The 18,468-nt window shown below is 40.2% G+C and overlaps 1 protein-coding gene across 1 annotated transcript; it reads right to left on the bottom strand.

Annotated features, from left to right (window-relative positions):
• Positions 1-73: 73 nt before the first annotated feature.
• Positions 74-9,847, bottom strand: HAUS3 (HAUS augmin like complex subunit 3). The gene is made up of 5 exons (XM_075018985.1): positions 9,709-9,847; positions 7,248-8,282; positions 5,735-6,171; positions 4,025-4,253; positions 74-2,712 (listed from the first exon to the last, which is right to left on the bottom strand). The coding sequence occupies exons 2-5, from the start codon at positions 8,160-8,162 to the stop codon at positions 2,446-2,448; spliced, it is 1,848 nt and encodes a 615-aa protein (XP_074875086.1). The 5' UTR covers positions 8,163-8,282; positions 9,709-9,847; the 3' UTR covers positions 74-2,445.
• Positions 9,848-18,468: the final 8,621 nt, after the last annotated feature.

The following is an 18,468-nucleotide window of genomic DNA, read 5'->3' on the forward strand; positions in this document are numbered from 1 at the left end:
AATTAGCGAATTGTAGTAATTTACAAAACCCACTAAGTGAAACTTCTTTGAAATAGTGTTTTAATACAATAATAAAAAATTAAGCAGTCCTACTAAGTAAAGCTGACTTCTAATAAAAAATCTGACAAATAAAACAAGAATTATCCTTTATGTCTGAAATACTTCCTGCCTCAACATCTTTAAACTAGGCTATATCTAGCATATGCATACATTTACTGTTATTGGTGCTCAGATTTTATCAAGAAAAAACCCTTTCAAGTAACTACCAAAATAGTGCCAACACAAGATGAAAGAAACAAGTATTACTATCATGATATACAAACATTAGTGACATGTTGTTTCAGAAAATACATAAGACCTTTACTCCTTAAACTTTGTATAATTGATGTACTCAAGTACTATTAAATACTAACAACATTAAAATAGTATAGTTTGTCAATTTAAGAAACAGGTCAGCAATATCTAAAGTCTCAACAAGCTTTGACTGCACCTATTGCTGTTCTAAATTTTATCCCTTTTCAAGTTGACCTGTAGCCATATTCTATAATACGTACAAAATACTTGGGGAACCCCTAGATACAATGCATACGGGAGAATTATAAACAACTGTGTCCATACTGATGCCTTTGTTGACTTTATGTAGTGAGACCAGAACAATGCATAAAACTTACACAAACACAAGATAAATAACCAACATTTTCAAAACACTTAAAAGGATTCAAGCTGTACAAGTCAATTGCTCTACCAAAAACTGGTGTTAAATAAATTATTCCTACGCAAGGTAGTAACTGGAGTCCTGTTACTCTGGTCTTCTTCCACTAAATCCAATGCATGAATAGACTTTCAAGTCATTGTTTACTTGATGGTTAAACTCATTTCCTCCACTTAGATGGAAATATTTTTCGTAGCTCAACACCATAGGCAGATTGCAAGTTTGAATACTTACAAGTACAAAAATTTGTGTCCAGATTCAAAGAGGAACATCCACCAGGCTGCATTAGTATTGGCTACACCTATCTAGCTCAAATTCTATAGTAAGCATACAAAAGGGAGAGAGAAGCAGGATGGCTTTCTTTTCCCTGATATTCCAGGAGTCAGAAGTATAATCTTTCTCCATGCACAACTCCTCCTAACTTTTATAATTAAGAGTAACGCTTCTTTCCTACACAGGGCAAAACCACTCCCTGACTCCTCAAGGTGGGAAGCAGCAGCCTTAAAGCCTCAGGGGCATATCAAAATGAGAACCTAGCAGACTAAATATAAACAAGACACTATGCATGAGAATACACCCAAAACCAACACACAGATTCAGCATAAATACTGACAACACTGAACTGAATTTACTGTGTTTGGCATTTAATAATAAACACAAAGTATAGAGTTAAGCAGCATGAAATCCAGATATAATGACATCCAACCAGTAAGTTAAAAAAAATTTAAACATTTAAAAATAAGTTATACTCACGTAAGTTAAAAGTCTGCCATTAAAATAGTTTTAACACTACTGTTACTGAAGTTAAAGCTAATTTAATAACCTTCATCAGTATGTACAATGCTTGAAAGGAAGCACAGATGATCCCATCAAAATATAAAAGACTGGACGTTATCATACTATAAAAGCCTATTTAGTTCCATTGGTGTATTAGGAAGCTATATAAAAATTTGATAAACTGTCTAACAATAGATATGAAAGCAGAAGTATGAAAGCATCAGGACTCTGAATTGAAATGCCTATCATTATAAATAACAGAGCAAACTCAGAAGTCCAAACAGTAAATTTAAAATTCTTTTTCTTTGAAGAGCGCAGTGTAAGTATAGACTGGTTTCAACGGAGAAGATAGGCTGTAAGTTAAATTAAGAGATACCAGAATGGTCTTAAAACAGATGGTCTTCATACTTGAGACAGATTCTGGTACATATTCCAATGCATTTTTAACAAAACCAAATCTTCTTTGGAGAACTCTAAGGGAAACAATCACGGAATATCTGCCTTGGAGAACTCTCCTCTTCAGAAGGAACACATTACATTCATGTTCCAAAATCTGGAATGCCTTCTCCACATTTATTTTTCAGTTCACGTATCAAAGGTTCTTAGCATGCAAGAAAACTTATCTCAAGGGTAGGAAATGTTCCTTTTTGTGCTATGCTGTGTGCAGTGGAATACAACATACAGGCTAGCAGAAGAGCAGCCTGAATGTAATTCATTCAAATAACCAACATATTACTTCATATCAAAGAACTTTGACAAAACTGAGATTTGAACTTGCCGGGCAGATGCCAAAAGCCATAAAACAGCATACAATCCAAACTTGGTAATCGTGGCAGCTAAACATAACATTGCAATGATAGATAAATGTTAGCCTTGATAAGCTAATACTTATCATTCCATAAACCTGTAGACAGTTTACATTAACATGCTTTCCTTTCTTAAAAGTACATTGAAGTTTAAACATTAAGAACTCCACTGGTGGTGAAATTCGAATCTTCCAGACCGCTAGCTTTAGCTTCAGACTGCTGCTCAAGCTCTTCCACCATCTCTTTCAAGCGGTCTTCATCTTTGAAAAAATACACATACAAATTTCTTTCCATCTGATGCAGCTTATTGGACTCTAAAAAGTTTCTCTTTGACTTCACGTCAGCAATCAAATCCATAAGGAGTTGATTTAGTTTATTTAAATCAACTTCCAGTTGATGAAACTGCTCAGTAAGTTCCTGACGAAAAATACAAGACAAAAAATTATTACCTTTATATTGTTAATACACTAGCTGAACTAGAAATATAAAAGTTTTTTGCTTTTGGAAGCCAGTTTCTTTTGAATAGAAACACAGGTGATAAGTGACTCCATTCCATCTATGTAACTTTTGAGCTCCCTGTAATGGTACTTGCATCAGGTTATGAAAATGTAATTTCATTTACTTGCTTACTAAACCAGATGAGTTAAGAACATAAAAATCTGGCGCTCAATGAGATAGACAGTTCAATGACATTTTCACTCAATTACAAGTTTTTGTATCTAGTCAAATCTTAAAAGGGAACAAAAACACCACAACAAAGCCAATTTAATTATAAAATTAAATCATTAATTACCAGCTACAATCTTCCCAACTATTATTCCTATGATAGTTCAGTGTAAGCAGGCTAGTCATCTACTTGCACATTATTTCCTTATTAAAGGAATTACTTTTCTTCATAAACAGTAGCAATAGAAAGAGATGTCACTACGGTTTAAGAGGTAACTGGAATCAACAGAAAGGTATTTGATTGATTTAATAACATGTAATCCCTAAATACATATTGTTCCAATTACAAAGTTTCATTTTTATTAAAAACTGTTCTGTATGTTGCAAATTCACTTCACAGATGGAAGTGTTAAATATATTTTCATGTAGTTAACCAAGGAAGTATTATGTAACAGAAGACATCCCTCAATCCACTTTTGAGATACCTACAATTATTTTATGAGTATAACAAATTGCATTTTACGATCTCTATTCCCATTTAAAAGAGGCTCTAAACCCAACACCTGGGAGCTCTGTAGCAGGACTGTCTTACTACAACTGTCCTTCAAAATTCTGATATTCTTATTTTGTCCAAGTGAGCCACCCATGGCCAGGCTTTTTAAGGGGCCAAACCGTACTATTCAGGTATTACAGGCAACAGGGAAAAAAACCCGTCTGAAATAAAGGGAAATTTAAGCAAATTTTCCAGTGACACCATATCCAAATGACACATTTCCCACACCATAAACTTACTAGTAATACACGACTATATATGCCTTTGAAAGAAATTAAAGGTTAGATGCAACGACTTGCTCAGAAACAAAAAATTATCACCTGCCAACATTTATAAAATCTAACATTTGCTAAGAACAATGTAAATACTGAGCCCATCATCATTATGCTAATAAATCTGTTGCTGATGTGGGAGCCAGTTTGTGTGTCTACAGCCTTCATACGACATTTCTCTCAGTAAAAAAATGACACAGGTTAATGCAATAATTTTAATAACCAGATAAGGACTTACCCGACTACTGAGCTGTATTTGATTTCCTCCACAATACAGAACATCATGAAGGCTGTCTACATCACTTTTTAGCTTGGACAAAAGGAGAGACTGTTCTTGAGAAGATGCTGCTATCTGATCTTGTACTGTAGCACAGTCCTGCTTTAACTTCTGAGCCATCTGCTCCAGGCTTTCGTATGTTTTAAACAATTGTTGTCTTTTATTTTCTCCTTCCAGAAGCTGATATAGCCTGTAACAAATTAAGTTAGACACAGAAGCATTTTTAAGTTTCCTAAGCACTCCTGTTATTATTAATCAAGAGAAGATGTTCATGTTGAGAAGTCAGAGGACTAGTAAAGGACAGTACTGCTCAGGGTACTCTTACTACACTACTGTATCTCCCACTGATCTTGTGATTCTATCCATATATAGCTGGTATGCGATTAATAGGACTCCAAAATATTTCAATATTAAATTAACAGCAATGAAATACTGAAGTAACAGTTAGCAAGTACACAATGAATGCAAATAGAATTGGACAATGTGCTTTTGCCAACTATTTCCCAACATTTCAAGGACTGCAAAGTAAGATACAATTTTTTTTTAAGTGCTGAAAAACAGCAGACTTCAATGACCAATGAGAAGTAAGAGTAATCTTTATAACCTTTTCAAGCTTACTGGAGTATTTCCCATTTTCTATCTATGAAGAGACTGCTAAGAATTCTCCAATTAGTTACGAGTCATGCATAAGGCAGCAATACCTACTGTACCAAACTGTACCCTTACACTGCATCAGGAAGAGTCTCATACAGTTACAGATAACTTTGCTTGGTTGCTACTACCACCTCTGCATATTAAAATCTTTCGTTGACCCCCAATATAGAATCAGATTGGCTTTAATAAGAGGAAGAGCTATATTTCAAAAGTAACTGAGTTTAAAAATGTTACAAGTTCCCAATGTAAATACACAACAGGAGTGAACGCTGCCTAATTCTTGCAGTTATTCACTGTGCAACACCATACTCAGCTACCACTTAACAATTATTAAAAAACACTTAAAGCACCATTTTGAAGGAGGAAAAGTCTGACATTAACACACCTATAATTATACAATACACCTCATCAAAAGGTGTAGAGTCTTGAAGTGACAGCCAACACAGCACACATTCCTACTGTATCATCTAAGCTACAAAACCACACCTCTACATGGGTGACAAAACACTGAAGCAAATGGCAAATCAAGCAGTAAAAATGAGCTAAATATGTTTCATATATTGAAGGAGTCATTCCTCCTCTTTACCACACGGGGGATTTTGCAGGCTAAGCTGATGAGGCCATGCATATGACCTGGCATATCACTGTTACTAAGAGCTCTCTACATCTATAGCTCTAGAATAACTTTCAAGAGGTCCTAGATCAGGGCACCATAAGACAGGTTTGGCTTTAAACTTTCATTATATTCTGGATATTGCTTAGGAATGCTTCAGCAATATTAACAAGACGGATAACTGAAGAGTTTTTCCTCAGGCAAACCTGAAAAGAATTTCAAAGGATAAGCAAGAGGCAAGTCTCGTATCATGAAGGCTTCAGTTCTGGAGAATTCAAAATACTAACTAGCTATAGTGAGTAACTAAGAACTTAGCAACAGAAAAGGCTTAGGCAAGCTAAGCCTTTATCTCCCCAGTATTATCTCAAAGTAAGTCAAAGTTCAATAGTGACTGTAACACTTACCTGCAAGAGAAACCATCTTTTGAACTAATAATGTTTCTTGGCTTCGCATGTTGAGTTTGCTCAGTTATCACCTGTAGTCTCTGTTGCAACTCATTATTGCTCTGTTTCAGAGATTCTACCAAATTCTCAAGTCGACAGCAGATCTCCTTATGTTTCTTCAACTCCATTTCATGGGCTAGCTCAATAAGTTCAAATGATGCTTTCTGTCTTACCAAATGCCTGCATATTTCATCTTGACTTGAAGCATAATGGTCCTGCTGAGCAATCTGATGATCCAGGTACGCTTTCACCACTGGCGCGCTCAAAAGTCGTGCATTCTCTTTCAGAAGGGGAAGGAGCTCTTCATTGTTTATCTGAGTTATATCTTGTTTAATTGTTGAAATTTCATAATTTAAACTAGATATTTTAGCATCAAGGTTTTCTCGTTTTCCAATATCCTGCATAAAAGAAAGTATTTGTCAATTTCTTCATGGTTTCCTCCAAACCACTTCCCTAACACATTTCTTCAGTTCACACAAGATTCACATATATATGGTACATTAAAATCACTGCATCTTTTGCATCTACAAAATTAAATGAAAACTCCACAAGCAGTTTTACAGAAGTTTACAACATAAGGCAAACACAGATTTACAAGTAGATATCAAATAAACATGTCTGAATAAATAGTAATTTCATTCTATTGCAGGGCCAGGAAACAGTTTATCATGTTAAAAATAGAAGAGCTGTATTTTCCTCAGCAACCAGCTTTCAAGCATGTCTAACTAAAATCTCACATGCAAACATAATTTTATATATTCAATCAGATGACTATCAACACTGCTATCAGAATCAATCTTTTTCAAATGACTCTAATCAATCAAGTCATATATGCTAGTCATCCATAAACGAAAATATACAAACTGACATGATGCCGCAAGTTATTCCATGACTGGCATAAGCTATTATTTTCCTTCTGTTATGATTTCTTCACATTCTTAAATTCTAATAGCCATATCTGCCTGTCACTCACTTGTTAAGAGATTTCTGGGGCTTCAACTATCAGATTCATTTACAAATACTTGAGTTTCAAAAGAGTCAGTGAACTAAAACTTTAAGGTTATGCTACAGAATATAAACAGGAATACATTTATCATATTAGCTCCACAATACCACAAAATTTCAACCGAAGTTAAGCTTTTTTTGTTGTACAAAGAGCTAAGAGCCAGTTATAATTCGAAATTTCAAAGTTAAACTAAACTAGAAAGGTACTACTAAGTTCCAGGTTTTTTAAGGTAGTAACTCTGGAAAGTAGAATTAAAGATACTCTGCCATACTGAAGAGTTTCTAACTATAAAAACTGGAGGTACTTCACAAAAGGAGTTTTGTGAGCAAGACTAAAACTTCATAAAAGTACAATTTCTCTATGTAAAAATAGTTGAAATAACAATAACTCAGCAATTCCTTTTACTAGATCCAGTTGAACACACCTGCCTGTTTAAAACTCCACTACCTTCTACCTTTTGTGGCTTACCTTGTTGTCTAAGGACTGCAGCATGCTTTCCGCACATTTTATAGCCAAATTCATGCTCTCCTCTTTAGCTTGCATCTGAATTAGCTGATGTTGAGCACAAATATATGCTGTCTGGAGCCTGGCCATCTCTTGACTATCTTCACAAACTTCATTAGTCTTGTCACAAGCAACTTCCTTGCCTATATCCGCAAGCTGAAAGCTGCCTTCATGTGAATTTTCAACCCATTCAGACATACCTTGATAAAAATGTTTTTTTATGTATGAGGTAAGTGCTGCAGTGCTTTGTTCTTCCTGAGACAAATACTTGTCCAAAGAAAGTTGGGAAAAAAACACTGGATGTAGGCCTGGCCCTTGTTCTGAATCTGAATCACTGAAGAAAGAGGCCAATTTCTTAGCTGCATCCGTAAGAGACAGCAGTTCATTATTAAGCTTAGTATTTGCTGCAGTAAACACTTCCAGTCCTTCTTTCAAATCATTATGTGCTGCTTCCTCTCTCCTTTTTAATGTTTGTAACATATGGCTGTTTGCAGAAACCATCATTTGAAGCTTATTATGCCGATGAATTTGAAGTTTTTTTAACTTCTGAAGAGTTTGAAGCTCATCCTCTAATTTCTTTAGTTCCTCCTCCTCCTCTTGGCTACTGTTCTTTGAATCCATGGGCTTCAAGGTTTTAAGGACTTCATCCAGTGCATTTCCTTCCAAAATGGGCTTACCAGACTGAAGAAGATTATCAAAATCTTGCAGTTCTTTTTCAGATACCACATGCTGTTCATTTACATTTCCACAAAACCACTCCAGAAATGAATTGTCTTCCAAAGACTCAAACAGCCAATCAAAATCTTCTCCATTAAGCTCATCAACTTTTGGATATCCAATTTCCTTAAGAGTTTCCACAAAATCATTTCCACAGCTCATGGTTAAAATATTTTTTGTAAGCAGAAAAGATCCAAATACATGAAAAAAATCTGGGGTATTATTCCAGGTGTAATTTTTTTGTCATTTTAAATGAATATTCTGTATTTTAACAAAAAGAGTCTGCACAGGAAAAAGGAAATGTCAGATCACACCAGAAAACTGAATGCTGTTCTGGATTAGAGTGGCTATTCAAAGACTAGAAACAATTTTTATTTCAGGGATATCTTAACATATTTTGTTCACCAAATCAGGACACATATTTTTACACCAATTAAATCCCTTATCTTTGCAACCATGTTTTTCCTTAATTCACATAAATTTACTAATAAAATAGAATACTACTATTAATTTAAAAGCAACAGGTATAAATATTGAGTACTTCATTGGCCTGCAAAAGTGATTTACTTGTACAGTTTTCCTCACATTAAACAAAAAACCCACCCACAATCATTTTAACTCTTCCAAAATGAGAGCTTTCAGCTTGTCCTAAAAACAAAACTACACTGATGCTACACTGCACTTCAAGATCTTGCTTATATTTTTTTACTTCAGCAGCAAGCAGAATCTTGTCTTCTAATCCTTAAAGTTTCCTCTGAAAATGGAACAAGAAATCCTTTAACATAAAAATATCTCAACATAATGATGTATTTTTGACGGATTATAAAAAAATAAAATTAAGATCAGTGTAAATACTCCTGTGAAAATAGTCACAACTTCAAAGTTACAAGAAAAAGGAGTTTGCTGGTTTGCTGTTTCCCGGCAAACAAATAATCAGCTTTGGGATCCTACAGTGTGTGCAACAGACAGCAAATAGGACAAATTATGAATAAAGTCAGGAGGCCTTATCTGCAATACTCTGGTAATACCCAGGGTTTGTTTTGTTTTGTTTTAGTTCAGTATTACTTAATACTTTGTTTCTAGAACATACATTCCACCAGAACACCTCGCTTTGCCAGCCGGCCTGGAGGGCATGTATGCTGAACAAGTAAGCATACCCTTTTAAAATTCTGTGTGTATTTGATTTAGCTTAGAGTTACGGATTATATAAGGAATAGACTTTGTTATGCAAATTTCATGTCACAAGGCAGCCTTCCAACTGCCCTCTGCCTTCCATGCTAAAAAAGGGCTGTCGCCAAAATAAATAAATAAAAGGGAGCGCACATAGCTTTATGTACGTGTACGCAGACCATTAAGGCACGCTGACACTGCCGCTCAAGCCGCCATCAGACACCACCGACAGCATTCTCGGACCCCTGAGGGAGCCGCCCGCCATCCCCGTCCGCAGCGCGGGGACGCCCGACCACCACATGCCACCCCGCCCGCTGGAGCGGGGCCCTCGGGGGCTTTCTCCCAGCGCCGATGAGCCCAAACGCCCGCCGGCCAAGTCCCAACTCCGGGGCGGCTGCTGCCTGCAGCCCCCCAAAGGGGTCTCGGCCAAGAGCCGCCCCGGAGCAGGACAGGGCAGGACGAGGAGACGGAGGGGAGAGGCTGTCCCCTCCACCCGCCGGCGCGGGCGAGCCCCTACCCCACACCGCCCGATACTCACCACAGCGCTCTGCCTCAGCCGCTGCTCGGAGGGGAGGGGAGGGGGAGAGAGACGCCGAAAATGGCGGGAAGACCGAGGAAGCGCGTCGGCAGCGTCCCCGCCCCAGGGAGAGGCAGCCGGGCCCGAGCCCCGCGCGAAGGGGGGCGGGGCCGCCGGCCGTTAGGGGCACCAACGGCTCGAAACGCCCGCCACGCGCTGCTCTCGCGCGGCCTCCCCGCCGCCCAGGGCCGCCCGGCCGCCGACTGCGCCTGCGCGCGTGCTCCTCGCCCCTCCCCTCCTCCCGCAGAGGCGCCCGCCTCGCGCTAACGGGGGACGAAAGGGGGGGCCTGCGCGGCCGGGGGTTGGCCGGCGCCGGCCCGCTGACCAGTGACGTCACGCGGCTCACAGGGAGCGGGGGCGGGGTCTGGGCGGCGGGGCCGTCCCTCACCTCAGGGCCGGTCGGCTGAGGCGCGGCGGTCCCGAGTTGTTCGCTTCCCTCCGCTCCCCTCCGCCGTAGCCTGTCATTTTTCTGGGGCCCGTTGCTCCCGGGATGGAGGGGAGGGGGGAGACCTGACTACGATTTGACGTTGCTTAGCGTGGACCAAAACCGGGACTCAGACGCGTGTGGCCACCAGCCTCCCCGAAGCTGAGAGACGGGGCTAATGGTGGCCGCTTCTACCAGTCCCGTGTCCACGGTTGCTGTATTCGTGATTCATCCCTGCTTAGTCCTTTTAGTATTTTTTCATGGACTTTTATGTCCATGAATGTGCTTAATGCCTTTTTGAACCTGCTCATAACTCCCCAAAACTTCTCAAGGCAACAAATTCCAAAACGCCACTAGCTGCTGCTTAAAAAAGCACTTTCTTAGTTGTTTCTTAACCCTCTCCTAATCCCATCAAATGACCCCCACCTCTAGCACTGCAGGATTTGGTGAATACCACCTCAGCATTTACCTTACCTGTGGCCTTCATAGCAATTTAGAAACCACCCGTACATTTCCCTCCAGCTTTGTCTTCCCCAGTTTGGAGAGCTCCAAAATTTGGCCTCTAAAGCAAGCGCTCCGTTCCCTCAACGATTTCAGTTGCCCTCCTCTGTACCATCGCCGCGCCTTGCTTGAGGTGCTGAGACGAGACTGCACACGGACCTCAAGGTTTTCTGCAAAACCCTTCTTTCTAACACCTTTCCTTACGATGTTCCCTGTTTTCTTGGCTCTTCGGCGGCTGCTGCCCACGGAGCCACCAGAAAGCTCTCGGCAATGGTTGCGGGACCTCTTCCGCATTGCGAGGACTGGTTCTGGGTCGAGCATCATGTAAATTAAGGCTTTGAGCATCCTTTATCAGCCACTCCTCAAGTTTAGCTGTCTTCATTTCCTGTTTATGCTTTGCGTGCCACGTTTTTCTGGGCTTCCTTACTTGCCTCATGATAGCCTCCTTAACTTTCTCATTGAGTTGTGCAGGGGGGAGGTCTGGGCTACCATTTTCTATTTGTGTCAGACATTTTACCTGGGCTTCTAGTACGCTGGTTTTTAAGCCTTCTGGGTATATGTAGGCTTCTTGCTTTTGTACTGCTCATTTTAAGTTTTCGGGCATTCTTCCCCATTTTTGCATAGGTCATTTTCTTTAAACTGAGTATCCGTTTGCTTTATTTGTCTTGCTCTCTTCTTACAGTGTTAAGCTTAATTATATTGCAGTTGCCACTATGGAGCAGCTCACCCACTAATAGCTCTTGAATTAGATCCTCTGCACTGCTGAAGACTAAATTCAGAATGGCGTTTTTTTCTTGTGGTTTCTAAGGCCAGTTATTCTAGAAAGAAATCATTTATTGCATCCAGAAATGTTATCTGCATATTTCACCCTGATGAGACATTGACCCAGTCTGTATGTGGGTGGCTGAGCCCTCCTACTACATGTCCTAAATGTGCAGCTTCTCTAATCTCACTTAATGCAATTGTTGAAATGAATCAACACGGGGAAATGAGCAACCTTGCAGCTCAGCACAGCTAAGACTAACTCACAGGAGGTTTTCTGGATCAAAATCAGCACCTGTATGGCCTGCAAAGTGCATTATGTTGATTTCTGGTATAATGTGGTCTGTGCAAGACACCTTTAAATTAAACCCTGAACTGGCAGTGGGTTCTCATGGGTAAAAAGAGCTGTAGTGTTGAATTCCTCCCCATCAGATTACAGCCTGATATGCAGCTGCAATTTTGGCTAGCTGAAGTTTTCAAATCGTCTTGCAGATAAAGTTCATTGCGTCTTTCCGATGAGGAAGGAACAAAAGCATTCACTAGCTTATTTCATAAGACTATGCTCTTTCAGTTCAGTCAGTTACTAAAATCAACTTGTCCTACAGTAGTATTTTGGAGGCTTGTGCTTCACAGTATTGGGGTTTTTTTCAAATTTCATAAATATCAGTGTTACTCATGTAAAAAATACCTGAGTAAAAGCAAATTTTAAACAACTAGAAAACTTTCTAAAATTCTCCTGTCCTGAGAGCAATTCATCTTAGGCGAAAGAAGATACATCTGATAAAAGATTGTCTGTCTTTTGGCTATCAAATTGTCTATCTGGATTGCTGCAACTAATGCCTTCAGTTCCCTGTGTGACCGGTTCCTCTCCCTCTTTGCAGACTCACACGCATACAATGTCCCACCTCCCTCGTGGCCTTTCACAAAACCTACATCCCCATCTGTTTAGCTGGGCAAGCAGGACTATATGCTCATCCTGTAGCTGGTTTGGAGCTACATGCATGCTGGCCAGTAGCCACTGCTCAAAAACAGTGAAGAGCTCAACTGGACCGGCCTTTGGGCAATGAGCAGTGCAGGGAATAATTTATTTCTCTTTCTGCTCAGACATGGAATTTTCCTGGAAGTTTTCACCACGGATTATCATTGCAGCCTCCATCCTATCTCTGCTTTGTCAAATTTGGTGAAAATTAGCCTGAAGGTTCAAAAGTTATCAAGGAAAGGAGGAGGGGAACAGATGGACGAAAGAGGAGTTGACAGACAGTATGATCTCATAATCCCCACTGGCATAGGAATTCAGGCTAGAATTGAAATATTTTAGGGCAGAACATTGTGCACTTAAAACTCTCATTTTGAAAGAACAAGCCTCTAATGTGAAACAAATTTTCATTTGTTAGACCATCGATCAGCTTTTAGGGCAGAGATTAAACAACAGCCTTCCCCTACAAACGAGCTGCAAAAATATCTTTGAAATTTCTTACAGCCCCCTTCCCCACCCAACTGCAGCCCCATGTGCTTCAGTGTTTGCTTTTGCAGCTCCTTATGGATCAAGATTGTTTTTCTCCGATTCATTTTTTCTTGGTTGTGTTTAGTCAAAACATAATTAAAGGCTTACCTTACCCTTTTTTTCCATTCTAGGAGCAGTTGTTTTGCATCTGTGTCTGAAAACTGGGGAGGTTGCTTAGATAGCACGTTGCCTTTACAAGCCGTTTTATGGTGGATTCCAGCAGATTAAGACATGGATGTTTCTGGAAAGATGTCTGCAAGCTCTGCACTATTCCATCAATGCCATGTTGCGTTTATTCCACTCCAAAATATGATGTTGTTGTGACTGATACCTCAGAGAGAAGCTGTCGGTTACCCATTGGCCAAGGCTGCAAAAAACAGCCAAGGCGTGCAGTTGCCACCATATAGGCATTGCAGCTGGCCAGTATAAACCCTCCCACTGGGATACATCTGCAGGTAAAAAACTCTTATAAAAATGGTTTGCTTATTACTGCTTTAGAGTTTGGTTTGGTTTGGTTTGGTTGTGTGGAAAAAAAAATACACGAGAAGACACAGAAATAAGTTTTTAGCTGGTGAACTGTAACTATAGAAGGTTTTTCATTTTGCATCATACTGCACTTCTGCTAGCAGCAGCAGGATGTTAGTGGTCCCTGCTGCAGATTGCTGGAGTAGCAACCACTCTTTGGAAACACCTTGTCCTAAAAGGTAATTCATTGCTTTAAGCAAATTTATATTCTGAATTAAGCACAGCTTTTAAAGTGCCATGTGAACTTTTATTATAACTAAGTTAGAAGACAGGAATTTGGCACCAGCTTGCTTTCTCTCACAAGCACATGTATCTTCTCTCTAGAGGAACAGTAGATTTCATTCTGAGACCTTGTATTCCCAGAAAAGCAGGTCAAAGTGATTAGTTTTCTTCAGCTTGGTTGGATTCAATGCCATAAATATAAAAGAAGCGCCTACGTGTTTGGGCTAACTACTAACGTATTAAGACACAATGATGCACAGGGTTATTTTTTTCCTAGAAAATTGTATGTCTACTCCTATGACCCTATTCTGGATTAAAACCCCGAGCGGGGCTGATCAGTCTGGCTGTTGGCAAATGGGTTTTGTTCGTAAGAAATTGAACCTTAGTGTGGGAATGCACTCTAGGACTCAGCAGGGGCCTCGGCAGGGACTGTGAAGGACCAGACTGATCCCTCCCACTTCCTTGCTCTGCTCCCCCTCTCCCATCAATCTCCCACCAGCTCCTCCCCAGCGGGGCAGTGGTTCCTTTGCACAGCAGTGACACAGGAGACCAACCATTTGGGGGGCTTTTACAGAGCTGCCTCCTCAGCCTGGGGAGCGTAAAATCATAGCAGGCAAAAGGAAATCGGCCTCCTACCAGCAGCAATCTCCGCTCTTCCAAACCCAGCTCTTCTGACAGCAGTAATGCCAGCCCTCCATTGCTCCGCTGTCCGCCACACCATAATCATACCTTTCTTGCCATGCCATGGTCCTTAAAAACACTGGGTAGTTCATGGTTTCTAGAATAATAATAATTGAGGATTTTGCCATTGAAACTACTTTAAACTAACTCTTCTAGAGGAAGCTGATGGTTATATCAGCTTGAATTTAGTTATAATCCAAGGCTCTTTTCCATTTAAATAGGCTTTGACAAAACATTTTCATCCTGATAGGCAAGGCAAGCTTCTGGAGTTCTAATATTAAATTTGAAACATCTATCATTAGCAAAATGAAGAAACTTTTCTTATAAACAAATCACGACATTAAAACTGTCATAAAAGAAGCTGTACAGGTCATAAACTGTACAGGTTTTACAAAAATAGTGCCACTGCATTTGTCATAATTCTATTACCCCATGCAATTCTTTCTTGTGCTCAGAAAAGTGGTGCTGTCCCAAAATATAGCACTGCTAAAAGTTTATTACAGCTTTTTTCCTGTTGGAGATTAATTTCTAATAAGTTAGTAATGTGCTGGATTGTATTTTATGCTTATTCTGTGATAGTAGTAATTTCAAAGAAAGCCATGATAAAAAAAATAGTTTGCTTTGTGCATGAATATTTTTACTGATTAAGCAGCTCAGCTTATCTGAATCAAACATAAACAAATCAACAAGCTACTTGCCATGATTTCAGCTTAAAACTACTATTTCTATATTTTTAAGGCATCGCTGTATTTAAGTGCAACACGCATGACAAACTGAAACAAAAACCAGTGGATGTCACACATTACAGTTGAGAGTATAACGATGCAATTTGCAAAAGCATTTCAGTTCTGTCCTTCCTCTCATCTCTCCTAGTAACAAACTAAAATGCTCATTTTTGTCTGGCTGTACATCACTTGTGATGTGACTTTCATATTCAACAAAATACACATGCAGAACTTGTAGGCTGCCTTTTAACGCTTTTTTTTTTCTGTCTTATACAGAGCTGGAATGATTTCAAGTATAATTACTTAGAACAGACACTAATGCATTTCAATTTGCACTTTGTTTTACAGGTTGGTTTGATTTGAGAAATGTAATAGTGGAAATTTATACAGCACCCATGGTTAGAGACAAATAACATTAATGACTATTGGGGTTGCATTGGGCCAACATATATAAAAGAACTTTAGTTTAAATAGCACTCCAGCCTTCCTACCATACTATTAATTTGAATTGCTAAAATTCAGTGAGTGCCTTAAGAAATAGTCATTAAGCCTATATGTAAAGATTTGCAAAGAGAAGAAACGCTATACACACAAAACAAATGGTGAAAAGTTAAAAAAACCTGAAAACCACAACAAGAAGGCATAAAAATTTGTATTTATATTATGATGAGATAATGATACAACACAATATCGTGTGCTACAGAATGTAGCGAGCACCGTGTATGCAAGTACAAATGAATTGGTTCAGTAGAATACATCTCACCGACTACAAACCTTTGGCTCTGGGACCCAGTGGCTCTGGCATGGAACCCACTCACTGACACCTTTAGGTAACAATTTGACCGGTAAGCAGCAGAAGGCTCTCTGTCAGTGCTTCGCATGCACAAAAATGCCATCACTTAAAAATCCGTATTGCACAGATCCTTTCAATGACATACTGTGTGTAACCACATTTTACGCCTCTCGTGCAAAATGGAAGGAAGAAATTCTGAAATTGGAGCGCCTTCACTCTGCTTTGCCAGTGGGCAAGTCTCTGGCTGGACATGCCTCCCCAGGAATCCTTTGCGGGGATTAATTTACAATCCTTCAGGTAGAAAGAATTGCCAAGGTGACCGAATGGTTTCTGGTCTTTTCCGTTTCATATATAGCCTTAATTTTCATTCTAGGTAGTTATGCAACACACTTGGATGTTTCTTTTGCAGCTACAGATTAACAACAGTGCGTTTAGTCAGTCACTTAAGCAAATTGGCTTATTTTCATCGCTGGTGAAATTAATTTCTGATGTGTTTGCCCCATTAGTATTTGCATGGAGTACAGCTCTTCCTTAAAGAGCATCTAGAGGGATTCAATTCTCCTTCCACTAATTTTGGCAAGTGCAAGTTAGTGGATTAAATATCAACACTGTTACTGGCTCTTACCACACATGACCAATGGCCTCTAATAGTTAAAAAAAAATTAATGGCTTTCTGAAAGAGTAATCTGTTTTGCAGACATTCCTTTATCAACACCATCATAAAATGAAGTGGATAAAATTAATATTACTTGATTAAAAGCTGTGATGATGTGGTTCTTTTAAAAAATGTGTTTCTTTTCCACCGGGCTGATCTGCAAGGATGAAAAATTTCACTGCTAATTACCAGTCTGCTATAAAGTTGGTAAAATGGTGAAATAATCACTTGTCACGGTAGCAGAGACTGCTGTAAATACCTCCAAGAAAAGCAGAAGTACATCCTGCGGCTAAACAAGCTCTGGGGCTCGGAACGGGAGCAGGTCTGCAGGCAGAGCTCACACACATGCAACTTCACCTCTTTCTGTTTCCCAGCTCTCTGGGCATTTAAGTTCATCCACTGAAATAGGTTATGCAGACCGTACAGCCAGATGCTCAGAATACTGGTATTTGTCACAGTAATTTGTTTGTAGGCCAATAGAAGTAACTTTTGTCTTTAATACAAAATTATGTTAGGCTATGTGTGCTACAGCTGAACACATACACATCCATGTCATGAAAAATAACACCATTTAAGGTCAGAAAAAGTCTTAATATCTTTAAGTAAGGTGCAACTTGTATTAGATTTTAATTCTTTTTTTTCCACCCCAAATCTTACACTAAGAAATTAGGATAGAAACTGATCTATAAACACCAGATGAAAAACTGACTTTCCCATGGATTTGGGGGGAGCCTTTTTATTTCTGCTTTAATCTGATAAAACTCACTCTGAATGAAGTTTGGTCTTTGCACAAGACAATACAAGATCCGGTCTCTGGGTAGCAATGTATTGTAGAGTTTCTACTGGCCAAACCCTGCTCTTTTCAGAAGATAAATCGGCTTGCAATGGGCCTGGGGCGGGGGGTGTGTGTGGTACAAGTTGGGCAGAGAGAGGACAGGCGTGAAAGAGAATTCATCCTCCCAGTTGCAGTGGAGAAACTGCAGAAAAAGCTAACAATTTTAGGCTGTTTTTTTATGCCTCACTCCTGTGATGACAGAGTACACTGACGGAGCCAGAGGAAGAGCTAACCCAGGAGCAATGAAGGGGCGTGTATCCTCCCAACACTTGTGTGCTGCAAGGGAAAGCCCTTCCTTTCTTCTCCCACCAGGAAACAGGCCAAACCTCTACGTCTCCATAAAAAGAACTTCTCGATGACTTCATCTCTCCAGAGCCTTTTCCACAGAGGAAGAGACCTAGCAGCCCTGTAATCTTGCCCCTACTCCTTCTTTTCCTATGTGGTAACTGCAGAGAAAGCAGATTAACTGAGCACTGGTATCTCCTCATCTGACAGAAGCACGGTCACGACACAAAACGGCAGAGCTGCCAAGGCGGCGGCAGTATTTAATCTCACAGCAAGCAGTATGCTTTTTGCAGTCACGTTGTGCTTACAGATACAAGTTGTGCGCGCACGCACGGATGCATGCATGCATGCACGCTCACGAAGCACACGCAGAAATACCCAGCTTAAAAAAATTAATAAAAGTAGAACGCTGTTTGCATCCCAATGTGCTATGGGCACAGGTAGCGCCGCGCTGGCTGCTCGGTAGCAGGTGAATCACGTCCCTACAGGAATGCCAGAGCCCCCACTGTCACCGCGGGTCGGTGGGGCAGGGCTGGACCGCAGCACTGCTCGGGGGGCAGGCGGCCCCCCAAACCGGCCGCCAAACCCGACACTGGATGCCGTCGTGCCATTGCCTTCAACCGGGCTGATCCTGTCCGAGCTGCGGGAAAGGGGGCTGTGCCTGAAAACAGCACCTTAAAACTGGGCTGCACTTGAGGGAGAATGACAACAGGCAGTGTGGTGTCATTTTTCTTTACCGGCATAATAGCCCCCAGCTGTAATAACTGAAAAAGTAAAAACAAATAAACCCTTTTAATTTCCACTCAAGA

This window comes from Buteo buteo, chromosome 1, assembly GCF_964188355.1.
Source record: "Buteo buteo chromosome 1, bButBut1.hap1.1, whole genome shotgun sequence".
NCBI lineage: Eukaryota > Metazoa > Chordata > Aves > Accipitriformes > Accipitridae > Buteo > Buteo buteo.

What these genes read in the sequence shown, in the direction of transcription:
- HAUS3 (XM_075018985.1), bottom strand. Translation starts at nt 8,162, where the DNA reads ATGAGCTGTGGAAATGATTTTGTGGAAACTCTTAAGGAAATTGGATAT. An exon ending in AAAGATGGTTTCTCTTGCAG is followed by an intron (nt 4,254 to 5,734) that starts GTAAGTGTTACA and finishes AATTTGTTACAG; the next exon opens with GCTATATCAGCTTCTGGAAG. An exon ending in AAATACAGCTCAGTAGTCGG is followed by an intron (nt 2,713 to 4,024) that starts GTAAGTCCTTAT and finishes ATTTTTCGTCAG; the next exon opens with GAACTTACTGAGCAGTTTCA.